Raw genomic sequence first — 22,500 nt, 5'->3', positions numbered from 1 at the left:
GAAATGTTATCCTGCCTCTGACAAATTCCGTTTGTCCTTGTGCGTGCCGATCTGCTTTTCAATTTTTCCTTTCCTCTCTTCCCTTTTCCATCTCGCTCACTCACTCGCTCCCTCCCTCCCAATTCCACGACCCCCCCCCCCTCTCTCTGTCTGTCGGTGTGAAAGCTCAAATTCATTTCCACGTCCTGCTTTCTTCTGCTGCCGGTGAAACCGCCCCCGCCGGTCCCCACCTCACTTCAGCTGCCGAGAGCGAGAAACCTCCCAAACGCTCCTCCGCACTTCTCCAATGGAGGCACGGACAGCCGCGGCGGCAGGTCTTCGGCACCCCGGGCCTGTCGGAGGACCCGCTAACCGAAAGCTTTTGTGCAGATGGGCCGATAACGCGATCTATCGGCGGCAAGGGAAATTTGTCCTTATGAAGTATCGCCGATTACCAATAATGCGGAGTGAGCCCAAAGCATTCTGGGATCTCCGCGTGTGCATCTGTTCCCGGAGAGATACGAGGCAGGGAAGACGCTTCTCGGCGCGTGCGCATGACCACCGCGTGACGGAAAGAGGTCACTTTGCCAGTGTGGAAGGTTGAGAGCTGCTCTCAAGGACGGTGCGGTGACCCGAGGCGTAACGCGCACGCTTCACCTTAATGAATCGCGTAAGGGCTGCAGCCGAGTCCAATCAGCTCTCTCTCCTTCGCTGGCATCCCTCTGACTGGGAGAGGCTTGGTCCTGACAGGCCAATTAGAGCCCGATTTGCATATCTCCCTCTCAGCCCGTTTGCATTGTTCGGAGAAGCGGAAAATGGGCTACTAACAGCTCGAAACCTGCGTTCATTCGCTCGGAATGCACGGAATTGTCCCGTGTGACGGCCCCCCCCTCCCCCCAACTCCTCGCCAGGGCCGCCGCAATCCGGATCCAGCGATGAGGAACGTGGCCTTCTTCCACTGTGCCCTCGCCTGCGGCTCGCCCGTCTACAGACTCAGGCCCTGCCCGAAGAGAAGGCTCCAGGAGGGCGGGGATAGGATGAGGGGGTGGGGTTGAGGGCATGGAGAGGGTGGGGCATGGATCCTTCACCTCTGCAGAGGGGAATGCTCATGTGAGCAACCCCGACAGCCACGCGGCAGAGAGTGTGGGAGTAAACTGTCAAGGACTATGCACTCCGCATTACCCCAGCATATGTGGTGGGTGAGGATGCAGACCCAACCAGTGGGTACTTCCGTTCCCCTGACTTTTCAAATATTCATGACCTTCTTGTAGCTTTATAAAGGGCACAAAAGCAGTCCATGCTCTCATACATAATAAAAAGCTAATGGACATCATTGCTTTCTTTCCTGTTGTTTAAGGACATCATACTTTAGCAGTTTTAAGTGAAATTGCAAAGCCTTGGGGCACCAGGTGCTTTTTCCATATGTGTTTATGCCTTTGTGTGTGTGTGTGTTTATGCATGTCTGTGTTTGTGTGTGAGAGAGCATTCAGATTAGCATTCACCTCTATGATAGCTGAATCAATTACAAATACCTTTAGGAGTTCAGCAACAGTCTTTTGGGTTGTGCGCCGGTTTGACTGCAGACAGCACTATCTGACCCAGACTCATGGTTCTGGAGTCCTGGGTGTCGTTGATGGGAGGAACGCACCTCTCCATCCAAACCAGTATGAGGGTGGCAATATACATAAGAAAGAGGGAGTGGGTTGATATGCGCACCTTATATTCAAGTCCACCACTAATGTGCGCAGTTGTCTCTTCTCCACCTGCTAAATGTGGAGACCCACGGACAGACTGGGGTTTGGGGTCAATTACGGTGGGGTAATTATTGTAATCGACTCATTTCCGCCTCATTAGCCTCCTTGATGTCGTGCTTAACATTTTGTAATCTGAAGTGCAAATGATCATCAGATCATGCTGATGAATGATGCCACTGAGCGTGAGGCTAGGAATGCTGCCCTGAAACGCCCTGTTGCGATGCCAGGTTGCCACAGCGCCAGCGCTGACGCCGCGGTCCAGCCAGGGGCCCCGGGTCGTGGGCCGGTTTTTGGATGTACACTTCCGTACACTTCTCTAAACCTGACTGTGACATGAAAACATTGCTTAGAAGTTTTGGATTTTGTTTTTTTTTTTCCCACCAGGGGCTTCGTTTCATTCCGCGCCAGCGAGATCTGCGATTTCTGAGCATGAGGTGGTTTCTTATGGAATTGGAAAGTTCCTCCGCGCCCACCTCGGCGCTTCACAAACGCGGGACTCGGCAACCCTAGCGAACGGGCGGAGATAAGCGCGCCGGAGAATGGGCTCTTCCGAGTGGGAACGGAAAAGCGCCCCTGCGCCCACGTACGCCCACCGTGATCCGGTGGGGTCACCCTCGGACATCCTCGCCGGTAATCCTCTCGCCATAGGCGGAAGAAAGCGGATTTTGCGGAAGAGGCAGCACGCCTGCAAGGCATTGTTAGTGCCTGACAGAGCAATGGATGAGGGTGTGGGGAGCAATCAATCACAGAGCGACAAAGTGAGAGTTGAAGCAAAATGTACACTTGCGGGTTCTTTCTGCCGTCAAAACTGTAAATGGGTCGATTCCTCCACAATGCACTTATGACAAGAAAGGATTTTTGAAAATGAAAAAAAAAAGACATTTTGTCTTTCTTCTTTGACAACATTGACGTTTTGGAAAGTGCTTTTTGTCCAGTGTTCTTTTGTCAACTCCCGGCAAGCTGTTCTGGTCTCTGATGCTGATGACACAAAGTGCTACCTCCGCACGAGCCCGTCACGTCCGCTCGCGGGACACTCGCTCGTGCCGCACGTTCTCGAGTGTGACTTCTCGCTTCAGCACTCTCGTGCCCCGGAACGTTTATTCACCTCGGAAAACGCAGTCGCGCTTTCTGCGTTTTTTTTTTTTTTTTGTGGTTGTTCTGTGGTTCCTGCAGAACCACAGGTCCACCAGAGCAGAATGTGGACCCTTCTAATGGGTCTCTTAGGCTGTTTTACAGCCTTTGTCTAAAAATGGCTTGAAATGTGGTTTAGATGTTGAACTTTTGGCTTTTCAACCATATATCAACAGCCATTAAAGATGTGGGAGATAACATGTATCGGTGGCATTTTGTAAATGCAAAGATATTTTGACATAAATGCAGAAATCTTCGAGGCTGTGTTCAAACCCCTGGTTCAAGATCTTCACACGTCCATCATAACCTGTGTCTCTAAAGCTTTCCTAAAAATCAAAGATGCTGATACATTCCGCTCTTCTTCCTCCAAAATACTTTACCCTTTTAAGCGCATCAGTTCATAACAGGTTTTACTATATAACAGTCAGAGGCGCATGGGGTACCGGGGGTCTGGGAACAATGAGAACTCCAAAGAGATTCATTCCAGAATCTTAAACACCACTCTTCTCTTTTCCCACATCGTTTAGGATGTCCAATCCCCCGGAGACAGGCGGGAACGTTTGGTGTGCCGTGAGCCGGCGTAAATTTATCTCCCCTAAACCGCAAGTCATCTTGAAACAGAGACCTTGTCCGGGTAACCGGCGGGGCCCCTTATCGCCGTGCAGAAGAATGTGGCTGGCCGAAAATGGGTGGCTCCGTAACTCAGGTTCAGAGCGCAATCCTTGACCTCCCAAATCGTAATTTAAGCTGCCTCCTCTGTTCTTTAAGACGTGTTAGTCGTTGTTTTGCGCCCATTGTCACCCCCCGATGTTCTCCAGGGTCCTGTCTGTCTTCTCCTCGTTTCTCCGAATCGGACATCCAAGCAGTTACTACCCGCCCCTTTCTGGCTCCTGCGCCTCGAGCCCACGCTAACATTCACTCTGCACAACAACAGTCTTTTTCCCCTTTACTTTGTCTTTTTTTAAATTGGGGATGACGACAGCCCGTAGCTCATCAGTAGTCCTACTCTGGGCTTTGGTTCTTTAGGTGTAATTAATCAACGCCAGCACTGGGCATTGTGGGAAGGCTGGGCAGAGGACGGGAGCACCGTAACCCAGAGGAGATGAGAGGAGACACACCCTCCGTCGCTGTTCGGAACATTGTGGAATTTACGCCGCCGTGCTTGTCTTCATTGGAAAATAGCTTTGCAATTACACATCTGGCTGTTATTGAAAAGTAGCCAGCAGGCTACAAGCTAATGGTGGGGGTTACAAATGAATGGAAAAGCAGCACGGAAAAGGTTGAAGTGAACAGCCTTCCCTGGCTGTCTCCAGATCCACAATTTCTGGAGGGCAACGTATATTTGCTTTCCTCACCCCTCTGAGAAAGGACGTTTATTTCCCATGGAATAATGGCCCAGTATCCCACAATGCACAATGAAGGAATGACTGTGGAATAATTAACAGTGTTAACACTGAAGGCTTCCCCTCAGTCCTTATCAGTCACTTCATATTAACAAAGCTGCGCCTCTCCGATACTTTCCTCTGCGGCCATTTGTTAAAATAAAGCGGTTTTCCCCCAATTATTTCATTTGTTACAATTATTTATTTGTTTGTTTGGTCATGGAGTGTAATAAAATGTAAACACCTGGTTCGCATCTCATTTGTATTTATGCGAGCACATAATTCCTCTCTTAGTGAATCCAATGTTTAATGTTCGTCTATAGAAGCAGCGTAACTTACAGGACGGAGTTCATCTCTGCCGGAGGACAGTCGTACTCGACACAATGTCCTGTTACGCATCTCGCCTGCTATATATCGACTCGTCCACACAGGCGTGGTTATTGTCGCAGTCCGCACGCCGACGTCATCAGATCCACTTCAAAACGACGATAGATTAAAAAAAAGGACAATTAAAAAAAACCCTCTAAATTTGATACATTATTTATTTGGCCAATTATGTTTACCAAGCTCCTTGCAGCTAGAAAAAGGATCTGAAGTCAGCACCGAGGCACTGAAGGTTTTTCGGCTAAAGAGGATTAGGGTGCAGCAAGGAAAATGCTGCAGGTAGGTGGGAAAAGAAGCGTGATGTTTGCCCGGGACACGGTCAGGTTCCTCTGCCCTTCTCTGCCATTGGCTCAATCTGGAATTTTTTCACTGGTTTATTTAAATTGTCATTTAGAGAAAGGGATAACGTACCATTGGAGGAAGTGCGTAACTGGGTAACCGCGTTACACCTGACGTCCTCCGGGGGGGGGGGGGGGGGGGGGGGGCCATGAGCGCTTGTCCATCAATAGTGCAGAGGGACTATTGCACTAGCGCTTCCCGAAAATGTCACAAGCCGGGGCGGGACCAAGGCGGGGCCGGGCAGGGTCAGGGCCGGGTCAGGGCTGGACGGGGGCGTGGCCAGGGCAGAGCCAGGGAGGAGGCAGGGCGGAGCCCTGTTCCAGGCTCACTTCTCAGCCTGGAGGGACACGCTTTTATGGGCACTCATGTTTTCGGTCTGTTGTTGCACTTTATTCACTCTCCTGGCCTGCAATGTTTTGAGAAGCACTAGTGCGCTATATAAGCCCCTCTGCATTATTGATGGACAAGCAGACGTTTGCTGTACGAACGCTGAAGGCAAGCTCTGGAAGTTGGCAGGCATAATGAAAGATAGGAAAGAGAGAGAGAGAGAGAGAGAGAGAGAGAGAGAGGAGAGAGAGAGAGAGAGAGAGAGAGAGAGAGGAGAGAGAGAGGGAGAGAGAGAGAGAGATTACCTCTGGTGATTGTGTGCTTAGTTAAAGGAGTCTTCTGTGCAGAAGTGATTATGTGCTTTTCCTGTATTAGCTAAGACACTAAGACATAGTCATAGTCATCCAGACACTGGATGTAGGAAAGTGTAGGATGTGGAGTTGATGGAGTAAGATGGATTTGTAGAAATTATGCAGCCTTAAAGGAAACCATTTTAGAAAAAGTCGGACAAATCCGACTTAAACTTTACAAACACGGCTTCTAGGAGATGCTTAGGTACACGTGAGGTCATAGTAAGGGGTTAACCTTAACCTTGACCTCGGGCCCTGACCTTTACATCTGCCCTGTGTGTGTGTGTGTGTGTGTATGTATGAGTGTGTAGATCTGTGTGTGGTCTGCAGCTCTGAGCTCTCCATCCTTTTGAATTGCTGAAAAGGTGAGGAGGGGTTGTGAGCCTCCACAAAGGCAGCGGGGTTGGCGCTGTCCCTCCGAAGACATGGCATTAAGAAAGCGTTTTTCTGGAGAGACACAGATAAGGACCACAAAGCAGCGACACGCTGTCTGCGCGTCAGGAGCAAAGCCGTGACCCCGTGGTCTCCCCTTGCTCCCTGTTATCACCGTCATTAGCATGCTGCCATTTGCTCAGCGTCTAAAAATCCCCTACGATTCCTTGCTCAAAACTGCACTGGATTGATGGCACTGTGCGCGAGCGTCACCGGTCTCCGCGTGCCCTTTAGGTGACCTTTCCGGAATCCACGTGCGCAATGACCACAAGGTGGGATGTGTGGGGTGGGGGGTGGGAGGCTGTTTATCTGCCCAGGCGCCGTTTGGCAGAACACACTGCAGCTACCCAACAAACAAGTGAAGTGTCACAGCTCACGCTACTAATTTGCAAAGTGGCTTTCGCCGCCACGTCTTGCGTGATGAAAGGTGCGCTCGAGGAGCAGAGCTCGGGTCAGCACGCGGACGCCACACGCTGGTGTTTGCTTGGTATGGTGTGTTTGATCTGGGAAAGAAAGCAGTGTTTAATCGAAAATGGTACCCTAACTGTTCCCGTGGTATCATGCTTAACGAGAGTTAATGAGAATAATAACTGAAGTTATTATTAAGATTATTGTTAAGCAACTGTAAGTAAGAAATTTCTCAAAAAGTTAAAATATTATTATTGCTTTAAGGTTGAAGTTTTCCATTAGACTGCCACACTGGTGTAAGTTGTAACTGAATTGGCCTGGACTGAAGGCTCATTGGTAGAGAGCCTTGTTGGTGGGACGCCTGATTGGTGCGGAACGCCATCCGTGCGCAGTGGGAAGGAATCCCATTGGTGGAGTTAACCTGTCGGAGACTGTCCCGTTGATGATGCTAACAGGAGAATTTTGCTCAGTGGGGGAAAAAAAATTGGAGAATCTGTTTGTGCAGTTTGCCAGCGTGTCCTGAGTATAGCGTCAACCCCACCTCCCCGCACCCCACCCGCACCCCACCCGTGTTCATCCTCTGCTGCCATCTGCCCAACCAGAAGCGGCTTCTCCCTCACTTCAGTGACATACTAAGCAGCTCATTGCTGAATAAGTCAGTATTAAATTGTAAGAGGAGCTTTGGAAGACATCGAAAAGACCTGCTGTGTTCAGGTTCAGGGTATTAAAGAGCTTCTCGAGGAACGGGATTGGCTAACCCACCGGATCAGAGGGCACAGAGGCACCAGAGCTGTTAGCTCTGGATGCGTAAGGTCTTAACGTCCGAGGGCCAGGCACCTGCACCTCCTTAGGAACGGCCACAGGCACCGGACCCCACCTACCCTCGCAAATGCTGTCCGCCATCGCGGCGGGCAAATCCATCGCGAGGAACGAGTCCGCAGCTATCGCCTACGTTTAATTGCTACAAGGCTTTGGATTGTTCCATTATGGCCGATCCTTTGCCACAGGGAAAATAACGGTTTAATTGGGGCAATTTCCAATTCATCAGGAGGAATAACGCTCTGGCAACGATCCAGAAGACCCCCCCCCTCCCCCTGCTTAAGGCTGGTGGGCTGTGCTGTGTGCAAATGAGAGGGAAGAAAGAAAGAAAAGACATCGAGTCATCTTTGGCTTTATCTTGCTTTCCTGTTTGTAGCGTCGCCGTGGTTACGCGCAGGCCGGCACGTCCAGACTTCTCCAGTCCGCTTGGTCCTTTTGACATTCCGGAGGTGGTGGCGGAGGGGCCACTTGAGCGCGCCGAGCCACCCAGCCTCCTCGAGGAGGCGCCTCCAGGCACGGGGCCACCCCTGCCTTTTGCAAGCTGACATGGGTGGCGACCTTTGGCCGCTCTGACATTCTGGTCCACGGACGCTGTCTCCTCTTGCTGGAGCTCCTGCTTAACCCGCGTGCCGGACACACCAGGGCCGTCTCGCTATGTGAGCCGTGAGAAACGCAGCACTTCCTAAGGGGCACCAAGAGGAAAATTCACTCTTTTTTGTCAAAATGCACGATTTTTTCATTAAAAGTGCCCCTTTCTCATCTACCTTACCAACTCTGTAATAGTTGTATTGGCATTAAGAGGAACCCACGGTTTTTAAACCTTGCCTTAGCAGAAGGGTTAGAAATATGATGAATGGAAACTCTTTAATGATAGTTTTATGTTAAGGCAAAAAATGTTTTTTTTGTGTGTATGTGTGTCAACTGGTGCGTGCAGGTCGAGAGGTGACTTTCTAAAGTCTAGAACCCAAAGAAAACCTCCGTTGATACATGTAGCTGCAGTGGGAATTTGCACCGCACTGCGTTTTTACATCTTTACATTGTAGACTTCTTAACCCCAGGCTCCTAGCCCAAGCGCCGGAAAAAATTCAGCATAACGTACGCGTTTCGCAATATTCTCCACGACATCAGCTAGGAATTATGCTGCAATTACCCACCGAGGATTCAATTCCACAGACTCCCTGTTCATGTTTTACGCTTTGTGTTGAATCACTGGTGATTTAAAGAGCTTTATTTCATTCTACATTATTTAATGAATGTTTAATGTTATTCGAGTAAAGCCATGTTTTGATATGACCATTAGAGAAATGCCTTAAAGAGAAACGCTGAGAAATTGTTCAAGCGCAGGTTAGTTGTGAGTTTTTGCCGATCTTCACAGATGACTGTGTCACAAACTTCACATCAAGTCTCACACACACACACACACACACACACACACACACACACACACACACACACACACACACACACACACACACACACACACACACCACACACACACACACACACACACACACACCCTGTACATGTGTGGGTGTGTGGGTTTCTTCCAGGTACTCTGGTTTCCACATGCTTTCCAAAGATGTGCGTTTCAGGTCTTTAGGTGTCTCTAAACTGGCTTGATTAAGTGAGTCGGTGTGTATGAATGGATTGCTGCCCCACCCAGGGTTGGAGTGCATATGCATGTGTGTGTGTGTGTGTGTGTGCATCTGTGTGCGTGTGTGTGTGTGTGTGAGTGAAAAAAAAATGAAGATCAAAAAAAAATATATATATATATATATATATGTTATGTATGTATGTATTCATTCATACATATATTCATACATATATTCATATATACAACCAATATAACAGAGCAGTGCGGCGTTGGCCCAGGGCCCCATGAAAGAGCGGCTACAGATGAGAGCATTTCCTCCCACCCACTCCACCCCACCTGTCCGCCGGGACAGCCCGTCACCACGGGCACCTAGCACCTCCTGCCCCACCCCCTGCTCCACCCAGGAGCACGCTCTGACGTCTCCACGCTGGTGTTGTGACGCCGTTTTTTTGCCAACTGCTCGTCGTGCGGGATGCGTGCAGGGTTACTGCTAAGGAAATAATGTTCACCCAGATGAATTTGTCATGAGCAAATGTGTCTTAATGAGGGAAAAATGCAAAGAAAATGTTATGCAATATGCAGGTATGATTTATGAAACTACCACAGCCACTATTTTTAGCTAGGGTTCCAAAGTTTTGCGTTTTTGGTAAAATTTTCATTTGGAATCTTTCATAAAGTTTGGCATTTCGTCTTGGGTTGCAATTTGCGCCTCATTCTTTGTGTCTCATTGAGATTGAGGTATTGATCTTTGGTGCCGCAGTTCTCCGAGGGAAAGTGACTGAGCTCTAAAAGTTCCCTTCTCCCGCGGATTTGTCTAAGCCGTAATCCAAGCAGACCAGGAATGGTTCAGTCACAGATCCATTTAATATGTCTTAAATGAAAAAAGGAAAAACTCAAAAGCCTGTTTTGGTGTTGCCTCTCTAACCGAACACCTGAATGTGGGGTGAAAAAACCAAACAAACGTACAAATCAACTTTCTCTGTTAAAGTTCCCCTAAAGTTGAATTCGCCGTGTTATTCCACAGCCCTCGTTGGCATGACGATTTTTCTGCACCTTTCCTGTAGGCGCACTCTCTCTCTCTCTCTGGTCTCTGGCCAATCGCGGGTAGTTGTGCCAGCCAGGCGTTCCAAAAGCAGCTGTGCCCGCATGGTGTAGCCATAGTGATTTCTTCTTCCTTTTCCCAGACACTAACGGCTCCGGAGCCTCCGATGCAGCCAGTTATCCGGCCTCCGTTCCACAGCGACGTCCCCAAGGAGGTCTGGGGACTAGAGAATTCTACTTTGGGATAGTCCGTTATTGAGATGGTGCGTGTGAAGGGTGAGCCCTTCCGACCATGCCGAGGGCTGAGAGTGTAGGGGACGGACGCGGAACTGTCTGGATTCAAAGGCCGCTGTTTCTCTTCCGGCCCAGAGAGGCCCCCACTCTCCCAGTCTGTGTTCTCCGCGCGTTCCGGGTTTCTGGGTCAGAATCGCGGCACAGGAGGGAGGGCAGGGATGAACGCAGCGGAGGGAAGGTGTGCGGAGACACCTGGGCGGAGACACCTGGGCATTGATTCACTGATAATTAATGGTGAGAGAACAGAGCGTGTCTGAGGTGGGAGGGGAAAGGTAAACAGTGTCACCCAACCCCAGGGAAGCCTTCCAACTCAAAACTCAAAAACCAATCAGAAGACAGCAGTAAGCACTCAATGACACATCTAAGACATGCCCCCTGCGTGCTACGTGCAGGGGCTTTGAGGACCTGTGCCTCTCTTTACGTTCCTGGTTTGTAGCTCCCACCGTGCCAGCCTTCCTGACCTGTTTCCCGGCGACACAAAAAGGGGGGCTCGATTTGTAACCGACGGCTCTGTTTCTCCGAGTGCCTCCCCGAAATCCCGTAGACTGAGGGCCACCCGTTCAGCTGCCCCACGAGCGCTCACGGCTCACAACCGGGCTGCCTTGCGCCAGGACGAGCTCGCGGCCCGCACGACAGTAAATCTCACAACTCCGCAAGAGCAATTAGTGTAATTACTTTACCCACCCCTAAGATGAAGGAGAATTAGTCTCCGCTATCGAATTTCCCAGACTGAGTTGACCCAGTTCATCGGGCTTTGTGAAACAGACGGGTAAAAGATACTCCCGCCGGTGCTCCGGGAGAGCTGTTTATTAGCCGAAGGGTCAGACCAATGACTGCCGCTATCTTCCGAATGTTTCCGTATCTTAATGAAAGACCCCTGTGGGCGCACGATGAATTCTCGGGAGCCGGACAATAAAGGTTTACCCTTGGGGAGCCGTATTAGGCGATGAAGCTCAGAAAACGACTCTCTGCACTGCGGATCCGAGGGCGAGGGGGCGAGAGGGAGAGGGGGAGTGAGGAATGAGGGGCGCCCGAACAAAAAAGAGCAAGGATAAGAAGGGAAGGAGCGCTAGCCGTGTGTGTGTTTTCAGGTCCTTTGGAGTTGGTTCTCCTTGGGAAAGTCAAATGCCAACATGCCTTTGAGAGGCCCTGCCAACCGTGCGTTCTGAAATGGGGGTCTTTTGAAAACGACCTCCCCCAGAAGTCTCCCGCTCCATAACGTTGAGCGCGTTGGGCCATGCGCTTTCTTCTTTCTCCCGAGGACACGATGTCTGAGCGGGAACTGGAATCGACTGATGGTTGCTCTGGTCAATAAAGGAAGCGCATTGTTTTGATTTGCCAATTTAGCCAAAATGCAGTGGAAACTGCCTCAGACTGGAGGAAGAGAATGAGCCGCGCGCTTGCGCGTGTGTGTGTGTGTGTGTGTGTGTGTGTGTGTGTGCGTGGCGTCTGTTAGCGCGAACCGCGCGTCATTAGTGGAGGAAGCAGTATAATCCAGTAAGTAATTAAAATAAGAGAACATGGACGGGCTGGACGAATTACAGATAAGTCTGGAGATTTGAATCCGCGAACCGTGTATTAATCAGCCCCCTCCCCGCCACTTCCGCACGGCCTGCAATTACAGGAAAAAAAAACACCTCACTGAAACAGTGAATCACTGCTCGTGAAAAGTGCATGGACGACAGGACTTTGTGTCTCCGAGATTGGTGGCTGTCTGGCGACGCATCCCTGTCGGCACGGTAGTGCGAGGCTTCGCCGATGACTGAGGTTCCGAGCAGTACGTTAGCGCGCTGGAGGCTTCTGTGACCTTGAATCTGATGAGCCTCTCACGTGGAAGCGAGTCATCCACCATATCGTTTTCAATGTTATGGTGCATGCGGTGTATTTTTTTTTAAGTCTTGCCATCAGTGTGTTCTCCTTGCTAGAGTAAATAGGGTCGCTTTTCCAGTTATAAGTGCGGTTTGTTTTGCACTGAGGTCATACAAATCGCTGTGATAAAAGTGTTGTTTCATTTTACCTATGATGACATCATTGATATATATATATATATATATATATATATATATATAAAAGCAGCATCAACAGCGTCTTGTGTTTTATGGGACATTCTGTAATGTTATTAGAATTAGCACACAGCAGCAATATATTAATAGAAAAAAAAACATTCTTTGAAATTATTAAAGTCTTTAATTATTAAAGATTAAAGTCAGCAAAAATTGTAACTCAGCAGAATGTCCATTTGGCCCCGTTACGCCATACGGCAGTTTGTTATGTTTTGTTTTGTTTTTTTTGTACAAATTTAAATACTCAGTAAACAAAGAAATATCAAATAATGTACAGTGCAATGAGAGGCAACAAACCTATTAGGCTTATATAAAGCCTCCATATTAATAATATAAAAAATATAAGTACAACATAAATACAGATAAATACCCTAAATAAGATCAACATGATGTATGAAGTGAAAACACGTCTGCTCTGTAGTTGACTGTTGACTTGGTTTGACCTCGTTATGACCTCATTATCACTCCGACTTAATTAAGACGTGTAATTAAAACTCCGACGTGTAATTAAAACTCCGACAGGGGTGGCAATAAGAAAAGAATTTGAATAATTGGAAATACTCGTTTCAACCTTTGGCGATGTTTTACCAGGTATGCTTTTAAGTTAATGCTTGGTGGATCTTTTCCCCCATGAAAATAAATCTCAGGCAAACATAACACTTAGCTCACGCCACAAGATGGACCTGCGCATCTCTAATAGGAGAACAAATATTTTTGTTGGAAGTCACCTTCCCATGCATAGTAAATGAACACAGCTTTCCAGTATAGAGACTAAATGGCACATTGATTTCAGTGAGCCTATTTATTTTTAACAGGATTAATTGAAGTCAGGGTCAGATTTAAGTGAGCGTCTTGTCTGAGTATCCCCCCACCGCCGCTGTTCCGATGTCTGATGCAGGAGAGTGCGTGTAGGGCCAGGTTCCGGCGAGTTTTAGCTTTGTCACTGATGCTACACTGTTAAACTTAGGTTAGTGAGAATAAATCACCACTTTATGGGTAATGCATTCTACACATCAGCATTTCATGGATAAAATAACTTTTTTCTGCTTCTCTTTTTTCCTGCATTAAAAAAAGAAAAAAAAGAGAATTTTATATATATATATATATATATATATTATATATATATATATATATATATATATATATATATATATGTGTGTGTGTGTGTGTGTGTGTGTGTGTGTGTGTGTGTGATGTTTTCTATAAATATGATGAATGTGTAAAAAAATGAATAGGTTCTCAACCCATTAATAAGAATAAGAATAATTACTGGCAGGTGTAAGTGCTTGCATGGTTCATTAACACACCAACCCATAATGCTCTCTGTCCCCTACCGCCTTACTGAGACAGACTAGTCCTCGTTTGATCAAGTTGCTCCTTTTCCTTGGCCCACATGTTCCAGCCTTCATCCTCCGTCTCGTTCACTTCAGACTCAGCCTTCTTTCTGCAGTACCACAGCTCCAGCGGGGAGAGATATCCACTGGGATTGTTGCATTAGTTGCCATGGCATTGATGAACACACACACACACACACATATATATAAAAGATGCATCTTAAATCCTAAACATAGCTTCTTTGGACCGTGAATGCACCGTGCTTTTGAATTGTTGTCATGGTATAAATATTACTGTAGCTAATGTTTTAATGTACTATAAAAATGAATATTAACATTAATATGACAGCCAGATTAGCATTAGCGTCCACTGCTAGTTGATAACGTTTTAGGTATTTATCAACTTGGGAAATCAGGCTACTGTAAAAGATACTTTTGAAATCTCTAAGCATTTACACTCCGGTATTATTCCAGAATTTTCCAGTAGGTAATATAATGAAAGAGAAGGCATAACCTTATCCCCAGGAAATGGAACTGAGACCTTGTGCAGTCGACATTTGCTTACAGTTTAATGCATTTGTCAATGTCCTTTAATGCTTCTACCTGTATAAACGCTTTCTGTATTAAAATGATGGTGTATTCAAAGGCACACAAAATATTTCTGCTCAATGTTTCAAATATTCAGCAAGTTTTGGAGTGGAAAACTTTTGAAAAGTTATTTCAGTGCCTTATTGACTGAAAACATGGAGTGGAAAAAAAATTTGTCGCTGGTTATATCATGAGAATCCTTGAAGGCAGTCTTATGATTTGTCTTGTTCTCAGATGAAGAGCCACAGTGGTGCTTAATATTTTATTTTTGTACTGCTGCTAGTTGAAGTACCTGTCTTCTGTGGAGAATAATGTATCCTGATTTTAATATTTATTTCCATGTGAGGTCATTTGAAGCATACCAGACCTTATATTGGAGGCACATACAGTGATGTTAAATGGGCATCATGATTCATTTTACACTCTACATTAAACTCAGAAAACTCTCTAAGGTATGGAAGTTACAAGACAGCAAATAAAGGTTTTTTCTTTCCATTGTCTCGTCTTCTTTTTCACAATATATTAGGCTTGGATTACCATCGTCTCAAAATACAGTCTATCGTCCTGAAACCTGGTGACACTGTAATGCCATTACAAAACTGAATGAACAGTAATGCTGTTACAAAAATCAATGAATCATTGAATGAATGAATGAATGAATCAATCAATCAAACTGTAAAAATGTAAAAACAGTAATACTTTTAAAAACTGCAAACAAGCGGCACGGTTTCCCTCCTGTACCAGTGCCGTCTTCGTCTGTTACCCGCCCACCCCTCATTATCGTGTTTGTTGTCATAGCTGTGTGCTATGTTCTCTCCCTCTGCCCTGCCCACTATTCCTGCCCGTCCTTTATCTAAGTACACCCACCTACGTCCAGTTAGTCCTCGTTCTTCTACAAGACTCTGGAAAGGGTTTTGTATGAATTCTTCTGGGCCTTGGTGCATCCTTCAATACTGTCGACCATTCCATTTTTTCTAGTTCAGCTGTGTAACGCTGACATCCAGGGTGCTACACTGAACTGGTTCGCCTCTTGTCTAGAATTATCTCCTATTTTCCCCTTATCTGGAAAACAGAACCTTCTCAGTCAAGAAGGGTTGTTTTTCTTTCTCCTCAACACCTACATTTACATTTACGACATTTAGCAGACGCTCTTATCCAGAGCGACTTATAAAGTGCTTTACTCATAGAGTACATCCTAGTACAGTACTGTCACGGAACGCTCGCCTCCCGCGAGTCACGTGGTTCGGCCCGCCACGTGCAGTAGGAGGGCTTTCGTTTGTAACCACACCTGCACCTCGTTTTGTCTGTGTGTATTTAAACTCATGTCAGAGTGTGCGGCGTGGTTGGTCATTGTAGATGTAATGTCTAAATGTAACGTGTTTGTTAGACGTATCCTTGTGTATTGTGTTCGTGTAATGTCAATCGTTTCTTGTTCATGTTCATCGTTTGTAATACGTGTGAGTGCCGCTGTCGTTTATGTAATAAATGTTCGTCCCTGTCGAGTAAGTCTGTGCGTCCTGCCTCGCGCCGTGTGGCCCTCAGGCTGACATGCGTTACAGAATGACCAACCACCACAGGACGCCTACTCCCTCGACAAAGAACGGACTTCCTAGCAGGAAGTGCGTGGACACCCCCTGCACTGCCTCCTGGATCCCAAGATATTGCCGAGAGCACCGTGATCGCTGTCCGTATCTTCTCCGGAGGCGGAGTGGAACACCCCCTGGAATTTCTTGGAGGGGGCCTAAGGCTGCGGAGCCTGGGCCGAGGAGAACCGAGGGGCACCACGACGACCAGGAAGAGGACAGTCGGGTGGATCCAGCGGGATCTCCTAAGCCCCTTCCCCTCAGCGGACTCGAGGCCGAGACTGGATGGGTCTGCCCAAAGCCTCGGAGGCAAACCGCCTCTGATACGCTCCTAGAGCGGCGGGAGAGAGGAGGACCGTTAGAGGAGGTAGCACGTCTGGAACCGGGGCGGACGTGCACCCCCGCGTGTCCGTTGAGGCCACGGACACGTCGAGGCACGGCAGGCGTCACGTCACAGCGCCTTATGTTTGTGTGTTGGCGCTCTCGTGTGCTTGTGTTTGCCGCGCCCTTTGGGAGGGGGTTCTGTCATGGAACGCTCGCCTCCCGCGAGTCACGTGGTTTGGCCCGCGACGTGCAGTAGGAGGACTTCGTTTTGTCTGTGTGTATTTAAACTCACGTCAGGGTGTGCGGCGTGGTTAGTCGTTGTAGATGTAATGTCTAAATGCAACATGTTTATGTTAGATGTATCCTTGTGTATTGTGTTTGTTTAATGTCAAGCGTTTCTTGTTCATGTTCATCGTTTGTATTACGTGAGTGCTGCAGTCGTTTATGTTATTAAATGTTCGTCCGTGTCGAGGAAGTCTGTGCGTCCCGCCTCGGGCCGACACGTGTTACAAGTACATTAGGTTAGAGTCCAAGATACCAGTGATCTAGATTACTGTAAAAATACAGGGATCAGTGCTGATGCCTAGAAGTACAAAATACATCTAAGCTCTATCTCAGATGTGGATAAGTGTAATAAACAAAACCTTACAAAAAGTAGTAGAGTTTTAGTTAGTCAACACAGGAGTATGTTGCTTCTCCTTGACTTGGCATGTCCCCATTTTTCAACAGTACAAAATTCCGTATCATTGTTATGCAGACCACACACATCTCTTTCTTCCACTTAAACCAAGTGATAATGACTCTCTGCATCTAATTTTGATTGTTTGAAAGATATAAATTGCTGGATGTCAAGGAATTTCGTTAAACCTTGTTTAAATTTTTAATTGTTTCCTTGTTGGATGTGTCTATTTTTAATTGATATTATTGTGTAGCACTTTGGCCGACACTTTTTTGATCTACACTGCAAGTAATTTTCTCACACTGGAAATGCACCAGGCTTGGGTTGAAAAATATCCTGCTGCATAATTTAAATAATAACCCAACCTAAAATTCACAAGGAAGGATTGCATTGTATTAAACTGTCTTTGTGGAGCCCCTGGTTTAGAAGATTTATTGTACATCCACCCTTACAAATTTGGCATCTATTTTTGCCGCGGATCTAGCAGGAAAACTTTGTTTTCCATCTCTCAGGGCGAGACGAATGCAGGGGTGGTATGGGAACAGATCGATTGTGAAGTAAAAGTTATCACGCCTCCCGAACCTCATTTCAGAGCACGCGAGCCCCGTTCTCGGGTGTCCCTTCCAGACCGAAGGTACCCAGGACATCTCAGGGCTGATTTCCTCGGTGTCTGCCAGCTGCCTTTTTACAAATGAATTTCGGTAGCAAAGCATTAAGCCGTGCACAAATTACATGGGTGATTGCGTTTGGAACATCCATATTAACTTCCCCTGCCTCGTCCCCCACTCCCACCGCTAATGCCAAATGCTTCGCAACGTGGCAGCTTCTGTGGGCCCCAGATTTCGCACGTCCCCTTAGCTGTGAACGGGGAGCTCTGCTCCCTTAGAGGGCTGGCAGACGCAGCCCGGATCTTTAGGGCAGGGTGACGTGTGCGCTGGAGAGAGAGAGGGAGAGAAGGAGAGAGAGAGAGAGAGATGCGCGCAGGTCTCGCTCCAGCGCTCTCCTGCGGACTTGACGGGAATCTCAGCGCTGTTCGCGCGTGAGTTCCCGGGCTTTCCGTGCTCCCATGACCCTTTTTGCCTTTCCTCGGAATTTAATCCGGAAAAGGCTGCAGCTGGAGTGGGAAATGGCTCAGCCGGCAACTCCGGAGCGCCGAAGTTGAAAGAATTTGCAAGCTGTGATTTTTATGTATTTTCTCTTATTATTATTGTTGCCTAAGCTCTCCCAGTTTCCCTTCTAAGAGAAAATTCGGAGAGCTTTTGAAAGATCCGGTGAGCTTACCTCCGCAAACATGCCCCCTGCCATGACTCTGTGTTGCTATTATTATAATTTGATTTGATTTTCTAAGGACGCCACACTACATCACACTTGTCCTGTTGTTCTGGCCGTTTAAATTCGAACGCGGAAGGGAGGTTTTAAACCACAGGGCAGAGCTGCGATATTTCATCACAGCAGCCAGGGTGATTTCAGAAGAGCAGAATGAAACGTTATAAAATGAAAAGAAGGACATAACACGACGTAAGTAATGGCTGGGAGAGCAGGAGACATAAGAGACATGGATGGGGCGGAACGCCGGCCTTATCTGGCCGAGGCAGCAGTGCCGGACGCGCCTGTTGTTTGTTCCCCCGGAACCTGCTCAGGTTAAAGTGATACGGGCCGTCACGGGCCAGAGTACCATAGCCCCTCCATCCTGTCGCCATTGCATGTTTACCCCGCCTTCTGCCCCGGCCCCTGACATGACATGCTGGGCCCGAGAGAGAATAAGTGCCACAAAGGAGATATAGTAGCGACGCAGGGTCCTTTATTGTGGTCCCTGAGTCGCCATGGCGTCAGCGTTTCTGAGCAGGTGCGCTCTGCGCTTGGACAGTGAGAAGAGATTCGGGTTGTGGAGGAAGCAGATATGTTCCGAAGACTGGAACGCAGCTGTGTGTGACGCTAAGGCCCCGCAGCTGGGCCGAGAGCCGAGCTGAAGAAACACACAAGTAAACAGTTAGAGTTCCTTATAAGAAGGCGATGCCGACTTCTTGCAATTAAAATGTGTGTGTGGGGTGAAAATAAAGCCCATTACATTCTCGATACAGCTTTCATAATTGAATTGTTCTTGAATTGAAAGAAACCCACTAACAATGTGCCCTTGAGCTAAAAATCTAACGTGTTTTGCAATACTTTTGTTTATTGAGTATGTGGGGGGTTGGCGGGGAGATGAAAAAAGGCAAGGCATCAAAATTCGCCCGCAATAAGCAAATGTGAAATGCCACACTGGCTCGCTGTGTGCCCGGCTCTCTCTGACGCTGCCTCCACAATGAAGCAATTACAGGTGGAGGGAACAGTTCTCCGTCACCCAGCACGAGCAGGCTCAGGTCTAAAAGCACACAATGCCCTGCGCGCCACACCGCTGCGCCTGGCAGAAGACAGCCTGCTGTGTCCGACTCGTACGCGGTAGTGGCTTATTGAGGTGCAAGTGGAAAACGGAAAGGACTGTTTGTGCACACATTTGGGCATGTGTGTCTGTGTGTGTGTATGTGCACGAGCATGTGCCTGCATAAGTGTGTGTGTGTGTGTGTGTGTGTGTGTGTGTGTTACCATGCATGAGCGTTCCTTTGCGCCTGTACGAGCGTGGGCGCACGTGCATACGCGTTTGCACGTGTGGTGCACAAGCTCACTCCGGCCTCTCCCCACTCTGTCTGTGCAGGAGAGATCTGTGCGTTTAAGATCCACGGGCAGGAGGCCCCGTTCGAGGCAGAGGTGCTGAACCGGACGTCGGGGGAAGGCGTCCTCAGGGCCCGGGGCCCAATCGACTGTGAGCAGCAGAAGGAGTACACCTTCATCATTCAGGCGTACGACTGTGGTGCCAGCGCCACTGGATCCAACTGGAAAAAGAGCCACAAGTATGTAGAGGACCGTGGACCCCGCACACTGGAAACGTTTTTCGTTTTTGTCCGGCCTTTATAACTCAGCTGTTTTAGTTTTACCTTGCCACATCCATTTTATGCCTCCTGGGCTAACACGCTATTTGCTTTGCTGTGATGTGTGAAGCATGTAATTTTACTCTCTCTATGCCGGGTGTTACTTGCCCCCACAAATTACGATAGCAGATGCTGATATTTTCCTCTATGGACTTAAGGAAAGCTCACTGCCTTAAGTCACCCGACTGCTAACCGAAATGACTGATGTAACTTTTGTGGGTTCCTTAAAATGTGCAGCTGTGTGTCCTTTCATCCTGAGGTTGGTGTGTAGAACACGTTACACGAGACCCAGCGTGCAGTCGCGTACGGAAACGTGACGGAAACAGAAAAATGCGCAAGCTCGCAAGACACGCGTTTACAAAACGGTGTCACGTCGCTGAGTGGGAAATAACAGAACGGGGCTGCGGAGTTAAGAGAAACGTTTTTACGTGTGACTCCAGTTAAGTGAGATGAACTGCTGTGTGGGCGTCCACTTTTGACTGGAGTTTAACTTATTTCACTACTTCACATTTTCAATTCCTTCGGTGCTTCACAATGCTGTAATAAGACACATATGAAGCTGTTATAAATGATCTATAAGGCAGTCAGGAGCAGCTGGTATGTGCAAGTTGTGGTGTGTAGTTTTGGTGTCTGTTCCACCCGCCCGGGGACAGTATTTTGCATGTGGAGTTTTGTGCAGGTGAGCAGTTTTCTAGCATGTAAAGAGGATTCACATATGTACTCTCTCGCTCTCTCTCTCTCACACACACACACACACACACACACACACACACACACACACACACACACTCACAAATATTACCCGTAGTCATGCCCTATTAACTTTTTCCAGCTCTTCATTGATGACCTATCAAGATGTTTTCAAGGATGCCAGAAGCAATGTACACGCCTGACAGGTCCTCTCCCAGAAGAAGACACAATGGCTGTCCGAGGGAGTCAGTGATGAAGTACTACAGAGCGAGAGAGAGAGAGAGAGAGAGAGAGAGAGAGAGAGAGAGAGAGAGAGAGAGAGACATTTACTTTCATCTTATAAGGCAGAATGAATTAAGTCTTGCCACAGTGTGATGGTGTTTGTGGCCTTTAAAAAGGTGTGTGTAACAGTATAGGTTGAATGGGTGTGCATTTGTGTGTCTTTGTCAATGTGGGTGCCTGTGTGTGTGTGTGTGTGTGTGTGTGTGTGTGTGTGTGTGTGTGTGTGTGTGTGAGAGAGAGAGAGAGAGAGAGAGAGAGAGAGAGAGAGAGAGATAGCGAGAGATAGAGGGAAAGAGAGTGAGAGAATGTGGTAAATAGTATCTCTGCAAGCTGTTTTGAACACTTGGTCCGAGGAAGCTAATTTCTTGACTTTGGAAGACGTTTGACGTCACAGGGGCTTACGAGGCGATAGCGCACCATGCAGCGAGCGTACGGACAACGGAGCGTAGATACGACTTCATCTTGCCATCTGAGCCAGCGCACTCACACAGGACATCCCAGCTCACAACATCCCACCCATGTCCGTTCCCCAAGCCTTCAAAAATCCCCCAAATGTGGCCAACACCCCGCTGGTTTTGTTCCGTCTTGGCTTAGAAGACGCATCACTTAACGAGAGCCATTCGTATAATAAACGTGTTTAACTTTATAGGCACAGTTGAACATATGAATTATTATCACGAATAATTTCTGCCGTGGATCTTCAAAGGTTTATCGTGACTACATGAACATGTTTGCCGAGTGAAGAGTTATGAGCAGTTATAGCAGTTATTATTGGCGATAACTGGATGGAAATGAATACGACAGCTAAATGTGTCTCAGTACAGGCCCCTGCTTGTACCCTCACTGTTCTTTTGTCTTTTAATCAGACCTGATGCGTTTGTCGCGGCACGCCACGAGGTGCCCGTTGAGTACAGTAGAGTCTTTGTAGTCACGTCGAATGCTGAATGTGGCTCGGTGTTCCAGGGCTAAGTCCCCATCCATCCCCGCTGCAGGGCGGTGGTTCATGTCCAGGTGGATGACGTGAACGAGTTCTCACCGGTGTTCCGCGAGCCCGTGTACCGGGCCGCAGTGACGGAGGGGAAGATCTACGACAGCATCCTGCAGGTGGAGGCGTGGGACCAGGACTGCTCACCCCAGTACAGCCAGATCTGCAACTACGAGGTGGTCACGCAGGACACGCCCTTTGCCATCGACCGCAACGGTGAGAGCACACACGCACACACACACACACACATGCACGCACGAACACACACACACACACACACGAACACACACACACACACACACACACACACATGAACACACACACACACACACACACACACGCACGCACGCACGAACACACACACACACACACACACACACACATGAACACACACACACACACGCACGCACGCACGAACACACACACACACACACACACGAACACACACACATGCACGCACGAACACACACACACACGCACGAACACACACACACGAACGCACACACATGCGCACGCACGAACACATGCATGAACACGCGCCCACACGCACGAACACTCGCACGAATGAACACACACACAAACGCACACACATGCACGCACGAACACACACACACACGCGCACGAACACACACAAACGCACGCACGAACACACACACATGCACACGTACACATGTACACACACGCACATGCACGAACACACACACACACACACACACACGCACAAACACACACACGAATGCACACACACACATGCGCACGCACGAACAAACGC

At 48.1% G+C, this 22,500-nt stretch overlaps 1 protein-coding gene across 1 annotated transcript in view; it reads left to right on the top strand.

The window, feature by feature from the left end:
* Nucleotides 1–22,500, top strand: part of clstn2 (calsyntenin 2) — a 151,112-nt gene that overhangs the window by 73,989 nt on the left and 54,623 nt on the right. The window contains exons 3-4 of the mRNA XM_035536004.1: nucleotides 19,498–19,693; nucleotides 21,736–21,944. Of these exons, the coding sequence (XP_035391897.1) occupies nucleotides 19,498–19,693; nucleotides 21,736–21,944 (405 nt within the window). The remainder of the gene's footprint in view (nucleotides 1–19,497; nucleotides 19,694–21,735; nucleotides 21,945–22,500) is intronic.

The sequence above is a fragment of the Electrophorus electricus genome, chromosome 18 (assembly GCF_013358815.1).
Source record: "Electrophorus electricus isolate fEleEle1 chromosome 18, fEleEle1.pri, whole genome shotgun sequence".
NCBI classification, from domain to species: domain Eukaryota; kingdom Metazoa; phylum Chordata; class Actinopteri; order Gymnotiformes; family Gymnotidae; genus Electrophorus; species Electrophorus electricus.
Note: the sequence above shows the minus strand (reverse complement) of the source record. Positions and strands in the feature narration are given on the sequence as shown.